The sequence below is a fragment of the Agaricus bisporus genome (assembly GCF_000300575.1).
Source record: "Agaricus bisporus var. bisporus H97 unplaced genomic scaffold AGABI2scaffold_4, whole genome shotgun sequence".
Lineage (NCBI taxonomy): Eukaryota > Fungi > Basidiomycota > Agaricomycetes > Agaricales > Agaricaceae > Agaricus > Agaricus bisporus.
The window spans coordinates 1,506,650-1,525,403 of NW_006267367.1; the positions used below are offsets into that span (position 1 = coordinate 1,506,650).

Here is an 18,754-nt window from a genome sequence, read left to right on the forward strand (position 1 = left end):
CCTTCCCTTCCCCCAGATGGCGCTATCCGGTGCAGCTCCAATGGAGACTGCTCAGTCTCTTTCCTCAACTTCTGACCTGGAGCAACGCGTCGCCCGAATAGCTGACCCCAACATCGGTGTGCCGTCTTTCGTCGAGCCTCCAGGTCGTATAACTTAGTTCTTCGATACAGATTTCAGGACAAAACATACTGTGGCATCCGAAATCAGAGAAATCCTCGATACTGTTCGTGACACAGAGTCTGCTCGCACTTATCCATATCTAGTTCCTGCTCTTGCTGAATTGCTACGGTCTGGAGAACCGGCCTTTTCTAAGGACACACCCGAATATGCGTTTCGTCGCGTGCTGCTGGAAATCTTGAACAGGCTTCCCGTCAGCGAGAACCTTAGACCTCATACGCAAACAATTTTCAACTGTATGCTTCATGTTATACGCCACGATAACGAAGAGAACGGAACAACCGCATGCAAAGCATTAGTTGACATTATTCGAGGTTATCGTATCCTCACTGAGGAAAACCTTAACGAATTTGTCGCTATCTTCCTTCAAGTATTCCAAAACATGAAGGGTCTAGTTGATGAGGTTCTTTCCGAAGATTCCTCAATTATCGACACCGCCGTCCTGTTACCTAGCATACGGAGCTTCAAAGTCCTCGGTGAAATGGGCATGGTCATAGTAATAATGTCACAAGTTCATCGCCAATTGGTGTCACCAGCTATGCAAACATCCATTCCTTACGCTTCCGAGGTACTTGCACTGGAGTCACCTGCACAGCACAAGGCTCGGAAAGATTTCGAGGCGACGGGTGAAGTATGGTCTGGAATGTCGTCTACTGTCAAGAATGCAGGGGCATATAGTGAATTCATCCACTCACAAATCAAGGCATGTACACATTTGTTAGGTTTGACAAGTATAATCAATTCTTGTATAGATGCTATCATACCTCGCTTATAACATGCGTTTTTCTGGAGAACAATCAGATGGTTACGCTGAGAACTTGATTTTGAGTGCGCTGCGTTTACTGCAAGATTGTCCAAGCAATGGCATTGCTCTAAGAAAGGTAATTTCCATAAACGTGGTCACGTTGTTCTCTAACTGGCCTTCAATCAGGAACTTATGGTCGTCTTTCGACACTTGATGAGCACTAATCATCGTCGAGTGCTATTTGATCATCTTGACAAACTGTTCAACGAACGTGTGCTGTTGGGCACTGGCATTGCGAGCAAGGAAATGCTACGGTGAGAAACGACATTCTCCCAAGGTGCTAATCTCTCATTTTGCTGTAGTGTTGCTGTGTATAGTTCTGTAACGGATCTTGTTCATCACCTCCGGAACGACCTCACTCCAGAACAACTCAACCATATAGTGGAGTCTTACTCATGTCTTATTCATAATCCTGCTCTTGGAAATAATCTCCACACGTTATTCGCAAAGATGATGTTTGGTCTTACGGATGCTATACTGGCAAAGGAAACCTCCCAAGGGGCAGCCAAACTTCTCATGATTATGTTCGAATCGTGTCTGGAACGTCTGGAAGCTCTAGCGACCGTGCAAGAACAGGTTTCGACGTTGCTTGAGCGCCCGAAAAATGAAGTAACGTCAGATCCGGATATCTTTCAAATTGAAAAAGCGCGCCCAGTTGGCGGCGCCACTTATGCGGTTGATAAACCGGAAGATACCATAACTGGTATGCAAATTTTACATGCCTGAACCATCATACTGACCAAGCCATAGAGTCCCGCGTCATCTTTAGGGCTTTGCTTCATGGTTTTCGTGTTTGCCTGGCGTCATTAAAGAAATGTGACGCACCAATCATTGATGGCACTTATATCTTTCGGCTTTTCGAAGGATGTATAAGATGTATGGTTTCACTCGATCCCGAGACACGTCCTGATCCACGGGGGACAAGCGAGTACTCCGACACGGTAGAGTGGTTCGGGCACGCCCTCCTGGAAATAAATCTTCATGTTTTCCAGGAGGTATGGACTCACAAAATCGATTTTTTTTTTGACTGCGCTCGCACTCGCATTCCACTCCTTAACATTTGTCAATTCCTCTTCGCCCGTGAACAAACGTCGCCAACACTTCTTGCTATAGTTCTCAAATACCTTGTTGACCGCCTGCCCCTCCTAGGGGAACAAGACGACATGACGGCCGCAGCCACAATCAGGCTTTATAAAATGGCATTTGCAGCAGTTTCACAATATCCCGTTAATAACGAGCCTATCCTTGCTGCGCATCTGTCAAAGCTTCTTATGGATTGCTTCCCTCTTGCTGCTAAGGCAACAAAACCAACTCATTATTTTCATTTACTCCGTGCACTTTTCAGGGCCATAGGAGGAGGTGGAGGTCGATTTGAGTTACTCTACAAAGAAGTTTTACCCTTACTCCCAGAGATGCTAGAAAACCTGAATCGTCAACTGCTCGCCTCTGAAGGCATTGCTCGCGATATGATTGTTGAGCTGTGTCTCACAGTTCCATTACGCTTAACTCACCTACTTCCCCACCTCACCTACTTGATGCAACCTTTGGCATTGGCTTTGCGGGGAAGTCCGGAGCTCGTTTCACAAGGCCTCCGCACCTTGGAACTCTGTATCGACAATCTCACGCCCGACTTTTTGGATCCCACTTTGAGCACGGTCTTGAGGGAACTCATGGAAGCCCTATTCAATCATCTCAAGCCTCAACCTGCGAGTCATCATGCCGCACATACTACCATTCGAATCCTTGGCAAACTTGGGGGCCGTAACAGGCGCCTGCTAACCAAAGAGCCTGCGCTCACCTATCACCATCATTCTGAATCTGCGAAAATGGCCATCTCTTTTGGAGGCACCAGGGAGAAAATTGACCTCGGCCCCATGTCTCGGCTAGCCTCAGAGAACCTTGTCAAGCTTTCTAACCCCGACCGCGAGCATGCTTATCATTATCTGGAAAGTTGTCTGTCGACGATCGTATATGAGGTAAGCTGAAATCCAATTGTGTCGTGAAATTCGCGTTAAGCAAATCTGTAGAATATCAAGGGTCGCAATGGTGAAGAAATCTTCGTACGAACGCTAGGAGGCATTTATGATGCTGTACACATACCCGAGCTTAATACTCAAGCAAAAACATATATAAGGAACTTATCGCGATCCGTCTTTGAAATCTCGATTCGCAAGCATCAGTCGCGCGACACAAAGGGAGGTCCCAACCGCCTTCTATTCTGTTACCTGGACGCCATTCCTGAGGCTCTCACAAGAGAGCAACCAGATCAAGCAATAGTTGCACAAGAATTGATTGCTAAAATCATCGAGGACCTGGTGGCCATGAGAAACCAATCGAATGTCAGCGTCCAGGAGATCCTACTCATCCTGCACCAAATGACAAATCGCTTTACCGCCCTCTGCCTCGACGAGCAGTGGATTCGTAAAAGTGCGGGTTGTAGTGGTATCAAACTCATGACTCAAACCCCAGAGCTGGCCCAGAAATGGATCGGTGACCGTGAAGGCGAACTTATACGCACTCTTCTTCACATTTTCAAAGATATGCCCTTGGACATTCCTCGAGATATTGACGATATAATCGACATCCTTCTTGATGTCCTTCGCATCAGCAATGCCCACCTTGACTTCTCTGGCGAGGGGGCCACAACAACGAAGAACAAACTGATCAATATTATGGGCATTTTTTTCCCTGAGATTCAAAATTCTAACCCAATCGTCCGTCGAGCTGCACAGAAATGCATCGAATATCTCGTCTCTCTCAGTGGAAAACCTGCGTTCGATCTATTGGTGCCCCATCGCGATCGCATGCTGACCGGAATCTACACCAAACCACTGAGAGCGCTACCATTCTCCAAGCAAATTGGCATGATCGAAGCGATCCGCTACTGCGTTAGCCTCGATCCACCTCTTCTCGAACTTTCCGAAGAACTTCTCCGCCTCCTGCATGAGACCCTTGCTCTAGCGGATGCTGAGGATTCACAACTCCTTGGTCGGGGAAGTATCCGCCAAGGTACACTTGAAATTACCAAGCTTCGCGTCGCCTGTATCAAACTGTTGACAGCATCTATGCCAATCACCGACTTCTTTTCACGCCAGACCCAAACTCGACAGAGGTAAGCAGTTCGATATGATCAACTATGGTAGCGGCTAAACCCGCAAAGGGTAACAGGTGTATATTTCAAGTCTCTTTATTCTCCTTCTCCCGAAGTGAAGGACGTTGCACACGAAGGCCTGAGGATGGTACTGACACACCAGAGTCGTCTCCCAAAAGAGCTTCTGCAGACAGGCTTGCGACCAATCTTGATGAATCTTGCCGATCCAAAACGACTTTCTGTCCCAGGCCTTGAAGGCCTTGCGCGTCTTCTTGAGCTACTCACGAATTACTTCAAAGTTGAAATTGGTCATAAACTTCTCGATCATTTTAGAAGTGTTGCCGATCCTCAGATGCTTCAGCAATCGTCAAGACTGCCTCTTGCTGACCACGAAGGCATTTCCAAGCTAGTGCGACTCGCCAATATTTTCCATCTCCTCCCTTCTGCGGCCAACATTTTTCTTGAGAATCTGTGTAATGCTGTAGTGCAGACCGAAGCACAAATGCATTTTTCCACACAAAGTCCCTTTTCCGAGCCTCTGGCCAAATATCTTGATCGGTATCCTGTTGAAGGTATTGATTTCTTTATGCGGCACCTCAAATTCCCCCAACATCTCCGTACGTGGAGGAGCATTATCCGTGGCAAGTACGCACCTAATCTTGAGCGCGAATTGGCTTCGAGGACGCCACTGCTGGTGAACTTTTGTGCTCAAGGAGCAGAAACCGGTTTGCTTACCCAAGCGTTGCTCTTGCTTCATGATCTAGCAGAAGTTTCTCCGAACTGGATACTGGACTATGAGCTCGCCATAGATACATTGGTGAAAGTTTGGCGTTCCACTAATGTCCAGCCCGGCGCGCCTGACCTGATCCAACGGCACACTCTTCTCCTTAATATCTTCATGAAGGCCTTGCAACAGTCACCGCGAATCGATCTTCTCTTTGACATCGTTGTCGTTTTCAATCGCAGTCTCAGTATGGACATGATTCATGTCTCTCAATTCCTTTACAAGCATGTAGCGCTGAGTGAGGCCATGGTCTTCCGCCGTAATGTGCTTCTTCGATTTTTGACTTGGTTTGGTGATGCTACTGTGCCCTGGTATCAAAAAGGCGCCTTCCTTCGCTACATCATATCCCCTACCCTGCTTGTCCATGCATCTCGTGGGTCTACTAACGAACGTTTACTGGATGCCGATTTCATTAATCAGATTCATCGGCTTATATGGCAACGAATTGCAGACAATTCCGCATTCGGAGATACGGACGATATGTTCAAGATAGAGCTTCTCCACTTCACCACAGTACTTGTTCAATATTACTCGGACTTACTCGAAGATGTGAAAAAGGACATCATCAAATGTGCATGGCATTACATCACCAATAGCGACGATATTATCGTAAAGCAAACCGCCTACCTGCTAGCCGCTAGATTCTTCGCTGCCTTCCCTACACCTCAAAAATTCATATTGCGCGCCTGGACGGGCTTGTTACGTTTGTCCCACTCAGAAGGAAAGCCGCTTGTGCGTCAAGAAGCGCTTGCTACCCTTGCGCCTGTTCTTCCACAATCAGATTCAAATGAACCTGGACATCCTCAGTGGGCCAAAACAACTCGACGCTTGCTTGCTGAGGAAGGTTTGGCTCAGATGATCGCTATCTACCACCTTATAATCAAACAGCCCCAGCTCTTCTATCCGGTCCGTTCATTGTTTGTTCCTCATATGGCGAACTCCTTGAGCAAGCTTGGGATGTCGACATCGTCTACTGCGGAAATGAGATCTCTGTCGATCGAGGTTCTCCAGGTCATTTTTGATTGGGAAGAACAAGCGACACAGGCTTCACAAGACAACAAATCTGGTTCTGTGTGGCTTACACCCATTAGCCTTCGCGAGAATATGATCAGTTACCTAGTTCGTCTCGCTACCTTCCCACACGACCAAACAGCGAAAGCCACCCTCGTACCGCGGGCTCTTACACTACTACAATCTATGGTCGGACCAAATGGTTGGAAAGAAGTAACTGTGGGATTACGCTACTTCTCTCGAACTCTTGAACAAGTATGTATCAGGTCATGTGTATAGGAAAGTGTTCTCAAGTATTTGACAGAATGACCTTACTGCAGAAAACGCGCTCTCCCTCGCTATTGCCTCCGCAAAGGTCCTTCAAGTCATCACAGCAAAGCAGAGTGACACATGGTTTACAACAAACGCTACAGCTCTACAGAAGCTAATCCGAAAGGGTCTTATGACAGAAGACCATACTCTACAAGATGCCCTCTATCCTATCTTTGATCATCTTGTCCGGCTGTTCCCTTTGCCAAAAGAAGAGGAAGAACAACAGGCTGATCTTTCTGATTTTCATTCATTTGTCAACAGCACCATCGGAGATGGTCTCCGCAATAATAACACACCCAGGAGCATCCTACTAATGTTGAAATCTGTTGTTACTTACACTCCCGAGCGAGTTGAGGCGTTCAGCCAGCCTCTGATGAAACTTTTAAGCAAGTTGGCCAAGGAACACATTCAATCTCCTCCGACCAATGGGACCGAAGGCAATGTCCGTCTCATCACGCTGCTCCTCGAGATTTGCCAAATTTCCGTCGCGTATCTTGCGGATCAACGACGATGGTTACTCAGTACCTTAGTAGTATTAGTGGAAAAGTCCAAGAGTATTCCACTCTGCCAATTCATGTTGAGGTTGGCACGCACTTGGGCCATGCATCGACACGAGGCGTACCCAACCATGAAGGAGAAGGCCAGCCTCATCCAGAAGATGACTTTCTATGAAACACGAGGGGAACCTATCTTCCAAGAATACCTCGAGCTCATCTATGAAATCTACACGGAACCAATTCTCCGCAGGAGTGACCTCACAACTCGACTTGAGCCCGCATTTCTGCTAGGCTGTCGCGCTAAAGATACACTACTGCGAGAAAAATTCATTGATTTGCTTGACGTTAGCGTTCCGCGGTCCTTGTTTGGCCGTTTGACATATATTTTGGGGGTACAGAGCTGGGAAGTACTCGCAGACCACAACTGGATCTACCTTGCGTTGCATCTCGTATTAGGATCCGCAGACCTTGATGCACCAGTCACTACTGATCGACGCCAAATGCACAATGACACCATTCCCGTTATTCAAAGGCCGGATGCGCGGAATGTTATTCGTCCACTGCAGCGTTTGTTGTTTCTCGACCATCAAACGGCTCACGATACATGGTGCACTGTTTTTCCTGCTGCTTGGTCCAGCCTTTCTCGACGCGAGCAGACAGATATAACTAATCATATGATCAATCTCCTGAGCAAAGAATACCACATCAAACAGGCCCATCTACGCCCGAATGTCATCCAGACACTCCTCACAGGTATTATCCTTGGAAAATTCTCTTTTATATGCATCCCGCTCATCTTTACTTTCCCACAGGTATTCACGGATGCTCTCCTGCCCTTATGCTTCCCCCTCACCTTACCAAATACCTGGCAAAAACCTTTGGTGCTTGGCATGTGGCTCTGGAAATACTCGGATCCTCGCTGGAGATGGTCAAGGACGATGAGCCTAATATCCGAGAATATGTCTACGACTCCCTGGCCGATGTGTACGCTGAGTTGGCAGACGAAGACATGTTTTATGGACTTTGGCGCCGCCGGTGCCTCCACCAGGAGACGAACATTGCGTTGGCTTTTGAGCAAAATGGATTTTGGGACAAACATCTGCCGCTTATGAGAATGCTCAGACCAAAGCGCGAGCCGGGAGTATTGCCTTCTCAGAGCCAGAGTATTGTTTGTGGGAGGATCATTGGGTCCTTGCAGCGGAGAAACTCCAGCAATGGGATATCCTATATGATTTCGCCAAAAACGAAGGGAACCAGGAACTCATGCTTGAGAGTGCTTGGAGAATCAAGGATTGGGCGGATAACAAAGACAGTTTAGAGGAACAAGTCAAACAACTACCAGAAATTCCTACTCCCCGGCGACGTGTATTCGAGGCATTTTTGGCACTACTCAAGTTTCCAGGTGCCCTTGATAAAAACACGGAGTTTACCAAGGTACTCGAGGATGCAATGCAGTTATCACTGCGAAAATGGGTTGGATTACCCACTCACCTTTCTAACGCTCATGTTCCTCTCCTTCAGCACTTCCAACAATTCGTTGAACTTCAGGAAGCTGTACAGATATTTGGTTCTTTGTCGCAAACCAATGCACAGAACTTAGAAAAGAAGTCTTCCGAGTTGAAGATGGTCCTTCAAGCTTGGCGAGAACGCCTACCGAATATCCAAGACGACATCAACCTGTGGAGCGACCTCGTCGCCTGGCGCCAGAATGTTTTTCATGCGATCAACAATGCATACATGCCTTTGATCAATAACCAGGGCAACAATAATGCTAACAACAACACCAATACCTATGGATATAGAGGCTACCACGAGACTGCGTGGATTATCAATCGTTTTGCTCATGTCGCCCGGAAACATGATCTTCTCGACGTTTGCTTCACCTCTCTGACAAAGATCTACACACTACCAAACATCGAAATATCCGAGGCGTTCCTGAAACTACGAGAGCAAGCGCGCTGTCATTACCAGAAGCCGAATGACCTTCAAGCCGGGCTAGATGTCATCAACAACACCAACCTCATGTTTTTTTCCAACTCACAGAAAGCAGAATTTTACACGTTGAAGGGTATGTTTCACGCGCGGCTCGCTCGGCATGAAGAGGCCAACCATGCCTTCGGACAGGCTGTCCAACTCGACATGGCCCAGGCCAAAGCCTGGGCAGAGTGGGGCCGCTTCAACGATCGCATGTTTAAGAATGCGGGTACCGATAACACCGACCTAACCCATGCTTCAAGCGCTGTGAGCTGCTACTTGCAGGCTGCTGGGCTATACAAAAGTGGGAAAAGTAGACCTCTCCTTATCCGAATCTTATGGCTACTAAGCATGGACGACAATGCAATGACAATCTCGAAAGCATTCGACACTTACAAAGGCGACGCGGCGTACTGGTATTGGATCACACTCACTCCTCAGCTATGCCAGTCCCTCAATCACAGAGAGGCTAAGCAAGCGCGTTATTTGCTTTTGAATCTCGCTCGGCATTATCCCCAGGTACGTCGTAACATCTTCCCGCCTGGTTGAAGGCTTAATAATATACAGGCTTTGTTTTACCCATTGCGCACCTACCGGGAGGAATTGCAACTGCTGAGGAAGACTGCTCAAGCGCGTGCTATTTCTCTAAATCAAGCAATAGTAGACCCCAACCGACGGCCGGATGAGCCCTCAAAAGATGGTATGGACGGCAACAACGGTATTACCACTGGCCAAGTATCCAACACTACAACCGCCGCTGCCTCGACTCAGAACGGGCAATCACCTGCTGAAGCTATAGCGGCAGTGGCGGCAGCGGCATTCCCTCGACAAGCGTTAGAACTCGTTGATGAAGTATTGCAAGTCCTCAAAACGACTTTCCCACTGTTGATTCTTAGCCTTGAAACCATGGTGGACCAGCTTCACCAGAAGTTCAAACCTCCACAAGAGGACGATATTTATCGTCACATATGTCTCCTTCTGCAAGAAGCAATTCAGGTATAGCGTTTAATTGTTGTGTCCGTGATGAGTCTCATCACGGTAATAGAATTATGTTGTACGAATGAACAATGCTGAAGACGATGGCTCACTTGCCACACATACGCAGCAAACTCTGGCTCGGCTTGCCCCAATCATCGGAGGGGCCGTAAGAGTGGGTTCATATTCGCCGACATCCTGACCGCTCCTCATCCTTTTACAGAAAGAATTTGAGGAAGATTTCCTGGTTACGAAACCGAGTCATTACGAGTATATACGTCGGCTACAGCAGTGGAGGGACAAGTACGAGAGAATGCTCGACTCACGACCTCGCATACAGCCATTGGCTTTGGTCAGCCATTACCTCACCGAGTTCCAATACAACAAAATCGATGAGATTGAGGTACCTGGCCAATATACTGAGGTGTGTCCTTAGATCTCTGGTTTTTATCTTGCTGAATCGGCTTCAGGACAAGGATACAAATCAAAACTTTGTGAAGATCCAGAAATTTGCTCCAAAGTTTGAGCTTGGTCGTTCCAATGGTGTTTGCTGGAAACGGTTCACACTTCATGGTAATGATAATACCAAGACATCTTTCACGGTTCAGATCCCTTGCCACCGGCAATGTCGCCGAGAAGACAAGGTCATGCAAATACTAAGAACATTCAATGGGTTAGGCACTCAACTTTAGTATTTGTGGTATGTATGCTAACGCCTGAAACCAGTGCATTGCAACGAAAAAAGGAGACACGAAAGCGCAACCTCTCTTTCCATTTACCTGCTGCTGTTTCCTGCAGCCCGACTTTGCGTCTATTCCAGACTGACACTTCATACATCACACTCGGTGACATTTATGAATTCCACTGCGAAGACGCCGGAATATCCAGGGAAGAACCCATATTGTTTGCCGGAGAAAAGATCAAGAAGACTTTGCGGGAACTCAAACAAAATCCTTCCAGACAAGTTAGTCGATTCTATAGAACCGCAGGACGCATTCAACTAATTTCTTTGACAGATTCATAAGACCGAATACTTCGCTCTAAAGAATGACATATTTGACGAAATTACCTTGAAGACAATACCTGACACGATTCTGACCAATGTGAGTCCTGGTTGGTATCTTTATGAGGTTAATTTTTACCTTCATACCCGTTATGTTAGTACATGCTTCGGACTATGGATGGCCCTAGCGAATTATGGAGAATGCGAAGACAATTCGGCTCACAGCTTGCGGCAGCGTGTTTCATGACCTTTGTCTTGTGCCTTTCGAGTCGCCATCCAAGCCGTTTCCAAATCTGCAGGTCAACTGGCCAGATCGCTATGACGGAGCTCATTCCCAGTCTCTCTAGTCAAATGCCAATATTTGCGACTAGCGATGTTGTCCCTTTCCGATTAACTCCTAATATGCAAAACTTTCTTGGTCCCATTTGCACTGAAGGGATACTGACCTCTGGAATTCTGGCCATTGCTCGCTCTCTCACAGAACCGGAGGTGAGTACTCTATCATCTGACGTTGTCATAAGCTTAAATTCTTTTCCAGTATGCCTTGGAACAACAACTATGTCTTTTCGGCAGAGATGAGGTCATTTCATGGATGTCGATGCAACGGCGCCCTTGGGCAGTAGGAGATGCTGTTTTCCGCCAAGGGGTTGCTGCTAATGTCGATGTTGTCGTCAAACGGGCTGAGATTCTGGCATGCAAAACAGAGAGAGAGAATGTGAGTATAAGTCTATCGAAGTATTTATTCTCTCCATCTGATTATTTTCAGCAACTTCAGAATAATGGTACTTCTGCAACGGTTCCCGTTATCCAAACCATCACCAATCTAGTATCTTCTGCCACTAATCCCCTTCAGCTTGCGAAAATGGGTGAATTATATCATCCTTGGTTCTAGACGCTTTTTGGCCGCCGATAGAGTAGGTTCGGTATTGTACACATGTAATTTAATCTTCACGGACATACACGCTATTCACATTCAAGTACTACTATTTATTGATGAACGCATTCTGTTGATGACCCCGAACGAATCATTGCCTCCGCGAGTAGAACGCGAAGGTCAAATGACTGTACTGGTCGTGTATTCGCTTCCACTATCTTTTCCATATTTCCAATGCGCGAGAACCGACTAGGTCCTCTGGAAGGAGCAAAAAGCTATATTCCAGCTGTCAGAGTCATTAAAGAATTTTTGAGGAGAGACCATTACTTTGACCGTTGTATCAATTCCACTGACAGCCAACAACGGTAAGGAGGGGTGTCCTTCAATAACGTTCACTACTCTGCCATCTCCTTCATATACACCTCTCAAGTTTGCGGAGGATTTATCCCACACAAAAAAGTTTCCATCATCGGAGCCAGAGACCACTAATTCATCATTGGGGCCGATAAAATTGACTACCCAGGGCGAACATTAGTCTAAGCTTCTAGAAAGCATCAAGGCCGGAACATTAGCTTACCATCTTTCACGGTCTCCACGTTTCGTGCACCAACGTATCGCCTTCTGGGCATGATGGTTGGCACGTCTGGAAGATAATTAGACTCCACCTCCGCATCCTCGTCGTCTTCTAGCTCATCCCGATCCGTCTCTTCTTCTTCCTGATCCTCTTCGGAGCTCTTGTTGTCTAGTGACGCATCCTGGTTCGACCCAGTTTTTGTATTGGAATTGATTTTGAGTGGTTTCGTGGCGCGGGGTGCGGAGTCAGTGGCAAACGTCGAAGAAAGCTGGGTGTCGCACGGGGAATCGAGCGTCGAAAAAATGTACACCGCATCTCCACTATATGCTGCAACTCGTTAGCAAACCTTTCCGCAGACAAGACCCGACTACTCACAAAGTAAAACCTATCAATTAGTTTTGAGCATGAAGCTTCTCATGTATCGAATGTCTTACTTACTTCATGTCCAGTATGGTTGGACATCCTTGAGCCAGTGATACTATCTCTACGATATGTCTTCTCTTCTTCCCTTCTGGGTCTACCGAACCTACGAACGCAAGTAGTAACTTCATCCGTGGATGAGGGTACACCCCATTCCTCCGCCAGTCTCCGGCCTATATTCCTGCGGTCAAAGAGATACCCCTGGCATGCTCAATGAACCATGGTATTAACTTCCCTAATAGCCAACTCACATACGGTGAATCTCCGGCAACGACGAATTGATAAGGTGTTAGTGTCGACAGCGACATAGTCGAAAGGTCATGGTTTAGTTTCAATAAAGGCGTAGGGCATGCTGCGGACTGTCGACAATTATGTGGAGTTCTGAGATCGTGCTGGCGTACGCTGCCATCCTTTGGAAGTTTGAGTCAAACACTTTCTGACACATCTCTTGAGTAGAGGTCAAACTAACCTCGGACACTGTTAAAAACAGCGCTGGACTATCTTCTGTCACGATCCGTTTGACGCGATCAGTGTGACACCTAAGGACACCCTTTAAACAGTCCCTTGTAGTATAGCGAGTTTCAACGCCATCGCCACTCAAAGCCATGCCAATGTCTGAAACTCGAACTTGTCTATCGCCTGCAACAGTGACACTTTGACCAAATGCTTCCATGAGCACTGTTTCATCATTCGGAGGACCGAGCCGGCAAAACGGGAAGCCAACTCACAGGTGAGTAGAGTGTGGGAGTAATTGAGCATTGAAGATATTTGCTGTATGACCCGTGTGTATGACTGAGCGGCAGACAAACGGATATTCTTGCGCAGTATCCGAAAGGTCCATCTTCCAAAGACGCACAGTGGTGTCGTCCCCACCACTTAACAATATTTCGCCGTTCTGCGCCCAACTCAATGCGTTAACACATCTGAATGTGGGATCGGCCTAAGCTGAACGAAGTGATAATAGACACTACCGACCCTGTATGACCGTATGAATCATCGTCTCCCAGAACGTTGACTCTGTCAAGAGTCTGGTGGAAGAATCTGGATAGGCTTTGGCTTCTCCTGTGCTCAGCGCGGACTGTTGAAGGAAGACTCTGCTCGAGACTGAAGATATTGTCGCGCAGAAGGGAAGGCATAGCGAACGAACGCCGGGAACGCATTTGCTCGTCCCCAATGAGTTCTTACGTAACCTTTCATTATATTTACAAAAAAAGCTAGGGTATGCATACGCTGTACTCATCAACTTGAAACTATGGGGTGCAGTCAAAACAAAACGGTTACAGTAGTAAGCACGCTAGCACTTGCTTAGGCGGACTCGGCAAAACCAACAGCATCACGACCAAGGTCATAGACGGTGTAGTAGCGGCGCAAAAAGACATCGCCTGCAGCAAAACAATGAGAAATTATCGTGAATTCACAACATGCAAACATACCAATGATCCAAAGGGAACCCCAAGGAAGGTTGATATCCAAGCCAGTGAAAGACGAGATGCAACTGCCTTGGACATTGAGGACGTAATCTTCACCTTTCAATGGGAAGGCACGTCCTCCAAAGTGGAAGGTCAGTTCTGGAAGGCTGGCAACCTTGGCACAATCAATGGTGTACTGTCCATTCCAAGATTTCTTCGCTCCTATCTGAGTGTTAAGCATCTCAGCCATATCGCTGGGCAAGGCAATCAAGGATGTGCCTGACGAGTGGATTAATATGGCTCAACACGAGTTGTAAAAGTTACCTTACCAGTATCAATGGCTGCACCAGTATTTTCTAGTTCAAGCTCTTCACCTCCAAGGGAAATTTTGTCTAGCTGAACTTCCCAGTAGGCCTTCTGGCGGATAGGAACATAATGCATCTTGCCCTTGTATGCAGATTCATCAATCCCACCAAACACGGCTTCGCCACCGTCTTCGTCACTGCTGCCAAGGCGGAAGGAAAAAACGCGCTCGTCAAGAAGGTTCTGCTCAATCATCTTATAGAAAGGAGGGACGATGTGGTTGACAGAGATGGTATCGTATCCTAGGCCGAGGATACCATCAAATCTGGGTTACGTGTTAGTGAATGAGACCGACTTCGAAACGAGATTACTAACTTCCCGAAAGCAAAAGCAAGACCTGGCTCCTTGGTAGCCTCTGCAAAGTCTTGACCCTTGATTGTTAAATCGCCAATCTGAAGTTGATCCTGGGAAACGAAACCCTCCATGGCACCAGAACCATATTGAATCTCAAAGGTTGAGCCATTGGCCTTATAGGTCGACGACTGGCCCGAGTCATACTTGGTGTGAAGGAAACAGGCGATCGAAGTACATTTCACGCTAGGAACCCAAAGATTGCTCGACCTAACCGACAAAAAGTTAGCGTCATTGGCAATGATGGGGCAGTTGGACTTACCCTGTGTCGAGAATGACCTTGAACTGAAGATAGGCGAGAATGAGAGGACAGATTTGCTTATAGAACAATTACGTACAGTCTGAGGGGGAGAACCAATTTGAATTTCAGTGAAATACTGGGCATTCATGAAATCTGGGGTAACGCGTCACAGTGGATACTGGTGATAATTGGACATTGAACTGACTGCTGAGGGGTACACCGTGGCCACCTTGAACCTGGTGCTCCTGCGTCCATAAGAGGGTTTCGTCATCCTGTTGGGAAGGGTGGGCAATTCGGCGCCCAGTACCACCGGCACCCATCAGAGGTGCTTGGGGTTGAGCTGGCGCGCCATACTTCTCGGCGAGCCAGGAACCCTCAAGCTGGGGGTTGCTTGAGACGGGGGCAAGTTTCTGTAGTTTGAGCTTGTGGACTTTGGCCTGTGCGACAAAGGGCAAGAGGCCGACTACGACTGGGACGAGTGTAAGCAACATGGTTGAGTTCAAGGGGCTGCTGCGGCAACGACTCCCGGCCGGCATCAGAGTATCCAACCCATCCCACGGTCCGGCGTCCGGGCGGCGCCACCTGCCCTTTGTCAAATGACAACACGCTCGACTAAACGCGCTACAAATGAAGTGCCCCAGCTCAGCCACATCGAGGCCCTGCTCATTGCCCAAGGCGTCTGGGAACTCGGCATAAACTCATCCACCTGGTCTGCAATAGCCAAAATCCTTGCAAAACATCCCCTGGTCACTCGTCCAAAATCCTTCTTCACCGCCCAGGTCCCGATGCAGCCTCCCTCATAACTTTCAGACGTACTCATACAATCAAAATATAGTCTTGTCATGCCATGTACAATCACCTGTTGCAACAAGCGGGCCTAGAGGCGTAAGCGCCCTTCCCACTGCTTTCCGTCCAAAGTATTGAATCCCGCCCAGAACGGAAGAGAACAATGCTCCGAAGGGTTTGACCATCCTGCTCAATCAATCCTCGAGATACTGAAAATGGCAATGCAGCGGCTGCTAACCTTGCATTGGCAGAAAAACATTACAAGCTGCGTTTCGACGAGTTGCGCGAACTTATCATTGCAGAAGAAACTGCTTTCAAGTATGGACATTCAAGCTCTGCATTTGATTATATTTTTACCCAGAGCTAGGACCATTCTGAATGAGATAGCAGACATCAAAGCCGGTAACTGGGATGCACAAATCAAGGCTAATCTCACGGGTCAAGCTGTAAAGAGCGGCGGGAGTCCACCAGTGGATGTACAGGTAGGTACCCATCCTCTTTCATCTCTACCATCCACTCAATTAATATTATCTTCAGCCAGTTCCACAAGTCGAATCCCGAGGCGACGAAAGTTCGGATTTAAGTGGCGTAACGGAGACGCCTTCATCCATCGTAGGAACGAGCTCCCTTTCGTCTTGTTATTATACTCATGATCCGACGTTGAAGGATGAATCAGATACACTTACAGCTAAATTGACCAGCAACAACGTTGCAGTACCACCGACTCGAGCTTCTGTAAATGATGCATCCCCCCCAGTCCAATCACTCTCTGCCGAGGACGAAGCCATCGAAGTAGAAGTGACAGAAGATAAACATTCTGATGAGATAGCCAGCCCATTATCGGCAGCTAAACAGCCGTCTGAATTGGTGATGCATGACGCTCTTGCTCCAGCGAATGTCAATGGTAACGATCAGCTTCGGCGGGAAGAAGAAGAAGAAGAAGAAGACGCGACCACCAACAAGCCAGAGGAAGAAGAAACAGACCATGAAGACGGTAAGGCGGAGTCTGACGCGGAGCAGGATACTCAGCCGCCCGCCACATCATCGATAGAACACAGGCCTGAGGAAGAGGAGGAGGAAGAAGAGAAGAAAGAGATATCAGAGAAGGATGAAGAGATAGAAGTTGAAGAAAATTTGCCGTCGGAGAGTGAAAAACACTCATCTCGAACCTCGTCCGAGGAACAAGAAGAGCAATCACAGCGGGAGCCAGAGAAGGGGGATGCGGAAGAACCTGATCAAGAGGACCAGGATACGATGCAAAAGCTTGAACAGCTTGTAGAAGGACTTGTATCAGATGAGGAACCTGTGCCAACAACCCGACGTATGTGTTTAGAAAATGTGATTTGGTTAAGTTTTCTCCAACCATATTCATCTAGGATCTACTCGGAACAAGTCATTGATGCCTTCAGTGCCGGCCACTCGCAAAACCCGTCGGCAATTACGAATGCTCGAGTCTGAGGCTCAGTCGCCGATTCTTACGGAGGGGGAAAATCTCGATGCGGACGACATCAAAGTTTATACACCGGAAGAATACCAGGCTTCTTCACCAGTCCCTGCTGAGCCGATGGGTCTCCGCCGCCGTACGTCTCTTTTCCGCACTTGCAGAGCTCTGTATTGATTTCATTTATCAGGAAAACGGAAGGCGTCCGTAGTCGCTGAACCTGTTGGATCACCTCGTGATCGCAAGCGGCTGCGCGACGAATCTGAACCAGTAGAAGATGATGAACCTGGCAAGTTCATGTTGATTGTTCCGTCGGCGAGCTCTTTGCCTGAATCACCTTGAACAGGGCCTTCATATGGTCGAAATCGACGACGTGGTGATCGTTCTGAAGAACAAGTTGCTTTAAAGAAGTTCCAAAACGTTATCGGTATGTTACACTCACAAATCTCACAACACCGGAACGGCAATATTTTCCACAACCCCATTCGCACGGTTGAAGCCCCCGATTATCATGATATTGTCAAGCGCCCTATGGATCTCAAAACGATAAAGGGTCGAGTCAAAGATGGTCTGATTGCTAATTCGTTGGAATACCAGCGGGACATTTTCCTCATGTTCGCCAACGCGATGATGTACAACCGTCCCGGATCAGATGTGTACCATATGGCTGAGGATGTAGGTGCCCATCTCCGGCTTGTGCTACTATATTCACGCTATTCTCTAATACTAGATGATGCATGAAAGCGAGGGATATATCAATGCATTCCGACAGACAGAAGGCCTCGTTCGTGGTAGACCTTGAGCCTCGTTACTTCTTTCTCTGCCAGGGTGTGGCCTTTTTTATTGTATCAGTAGATTCTTTGCCTATGACTTTCACATGTATATACTGGACTAGGGCTCTGGATTGTAGGTTGCAGCTTGCGAACACGTTTTTTCATTGTTTGTGTGGAGGCGGTCTAACTGAGCAAATAATGGCTATGTTTACTTCACTAGGACACATTTCATGACCCACAGCCATGTGTCGTTGTATTTCTTCTGTTCACATCTCTCAAGAGAGTGTTTTCCTAGAGAGGAAAATCAGAGAGGACCGGAGGTCAACAGTTTGTTGCGACAGATAATTGGGTCAAACCGCACCACAAACGCCCTGAATCAACTTAACAAAGTCTTACGCTAGCTACCTTGAACATTTTTCACTCAGGCCTCTCTTTATACCATCACGACTTGCTCAATACCAGGCCAATACACGATCTCCAGACAGCTTCCTTACTGTAAATGTCTGTCGACTTAACCTGTAAGTGCTTTCTCAAACGAGACTCGTTCAGTACCTGTTAGCTCATCCTCGCTGTGCCATCCCGCGATTGGACCAACTACAGTGCTATATCTTGCGTGACTAAACCTCCTTTGAGACAGTGACCATAGTCTACAAAACATTAGGCAGGGTGAGCTATCGCAATTCTTTTCGCTGCACAACACGTAACATCACAAGCTGAAGCGACCCCACTGCTTTCGTCCTTTCTTCCACCACCATCTAGTCTCCACACACCCATGCGTTCACAACACAAACATAACCGTCGACCTCGAGGGAATAAATCCCAAGACAACGATCAATTTAGTACCTCTCGTATGCATAAGATTTTCTAGAACTTATTCTCCTTCTCACCAAATT

General features: G+C 47.4%; 5 protein-coding genes across 5 annotated transcripts; 2 read left to right on the forward strand and 3 right to left on the reverse strand.

The window, feature by feature from the left end:
- Positions 1–16: 16 nt before the first annotated feature.
- AGABI2DRAFT_184795 (hypothetical protein) lies at positions 17–11,607 on the forward strand (the record flags this gene model as incomplete). Its single annotated transcript, XM_006460241.1, has 20 exons — positions 17–29; positions 171–899; positions 979–1,058; positions 1,109–1,236; positions 1,285–1,685; positions 1,727–2,958; positions 3,010–4,094; positions 4,143–6,123; positions 6,173–7,430; positions 7,490–7,739; positions 7,820–9,170; positions 9,219–9,647; positions 9,697–9,801; positions 9,850–10,050; positions 10,097–10,299; positions 10,353–10,590; positions 10,643–10,729; positions 10,789–11,118; positions 11,168–11,344; positions 11,396–11,607. 20 exons carry the CDS (start codon positions 17–19, stop codon positions 11,519–11,521), a joined length of 10,404 nt encoding a protein of 3,467 aa, XP_006460304.1. The 3' UTR covers positions 11,522–11,607.
- On the reverse strand, positions 11,580–13,208 carry AGABI2DRAFT_203268 (hypothetical protein). Its single transcript, XM_006460242.1, has 7 exons — positions 12,967–13,208; positions 12,749–12,907; positions 12,516–12,698; positions 12,453–12,462; positions 12,081–12,404; positions 11,831–12,018; positions 11,580–11,778 (listed from the first exon to the last, which is right to left on the reverse strand). The coding sequence occupies exons 1-7, from the start codon at positions 13,168–13,170 to the stop codon at positions 11,617–11,619; spliced, it is 1,230 nt and encodes a 409-aa protein (XP_006460305.1). The 5' UTR covers positions 13,171–13,208; the 3' UTR covers positions 11,580–11,616.
- A 16-nt stretch (positions 13,209–13,224) lies between these two features.
- AGABI2DRAFT_60281 (hypothetical protein) lies at positions 13,225–13,558 on the reverse strand (the record flags this gene model as incomplete). Its single annotated transcript, XM_006460243.1, has 2 exons — positions 13,225–13,420; positions 13,473–13,558. Coding segments are annotated over 2 exons (282 nt in total), but the record flags the coding sequence as incomplete, so codon positions are not given.
- A 26-nt stretch (positions 13,559–13,584) lies between these two features.
- AGABI2DRAFT_192052 (hypothetical protein) lies at positions 13,585–15,376 on the reverse strand. The gene is made up of 7 exons (XM_006460244.1): positions 15,067–15,376; positions 14,959–15,014; positions 14,883–14,905; positions 14,585–14,830; positions 14,236–14,534; positions 13,931–14,185; positions 13,585–13,879 (listed from the first exon to the last, which is right to left on the reverse strand). The coding sequence occupies exons 1-7, from the start codon at positions 15,350–15,352 to the stop codon at positions 13,803–13,805; spliced, it is 1,242 nt and encodes a 413-aa protein (XP_006460307.1). The 5' UTR covers positions 15,353–15,376; the 3' UTR covers positions 13,585–13,802.
- A 79-nt stretch (positions 15,377–15,455) lies between these two features.
- Positions 15,456–17,911, forward strand: AGABI2DRAFT_192053 (hypothetical protein; the record flags this gene model as incomplete). Its single annotated transcript, XM_006460245.1, has 11 exons — positions 15,456–15,640; positions 15,697–15,746; positions 15,797–15,822; positions 15,875–15,965; positions 16,015–16,129; positions 16,185–16,259; positions 16,314–16,968; positions 17,024–17,227; positions 17,279–17,377; positions 17,435–17,763; positions 17,819–17,911. Coding segments are annotated over 11 exons (1,901 nt in total), but the record flags the coding sequence as incomplete, so codon positions are not given.
- Between the last annotated feature and the right edge of the window lie 843 nt (positions 17,912–18,754).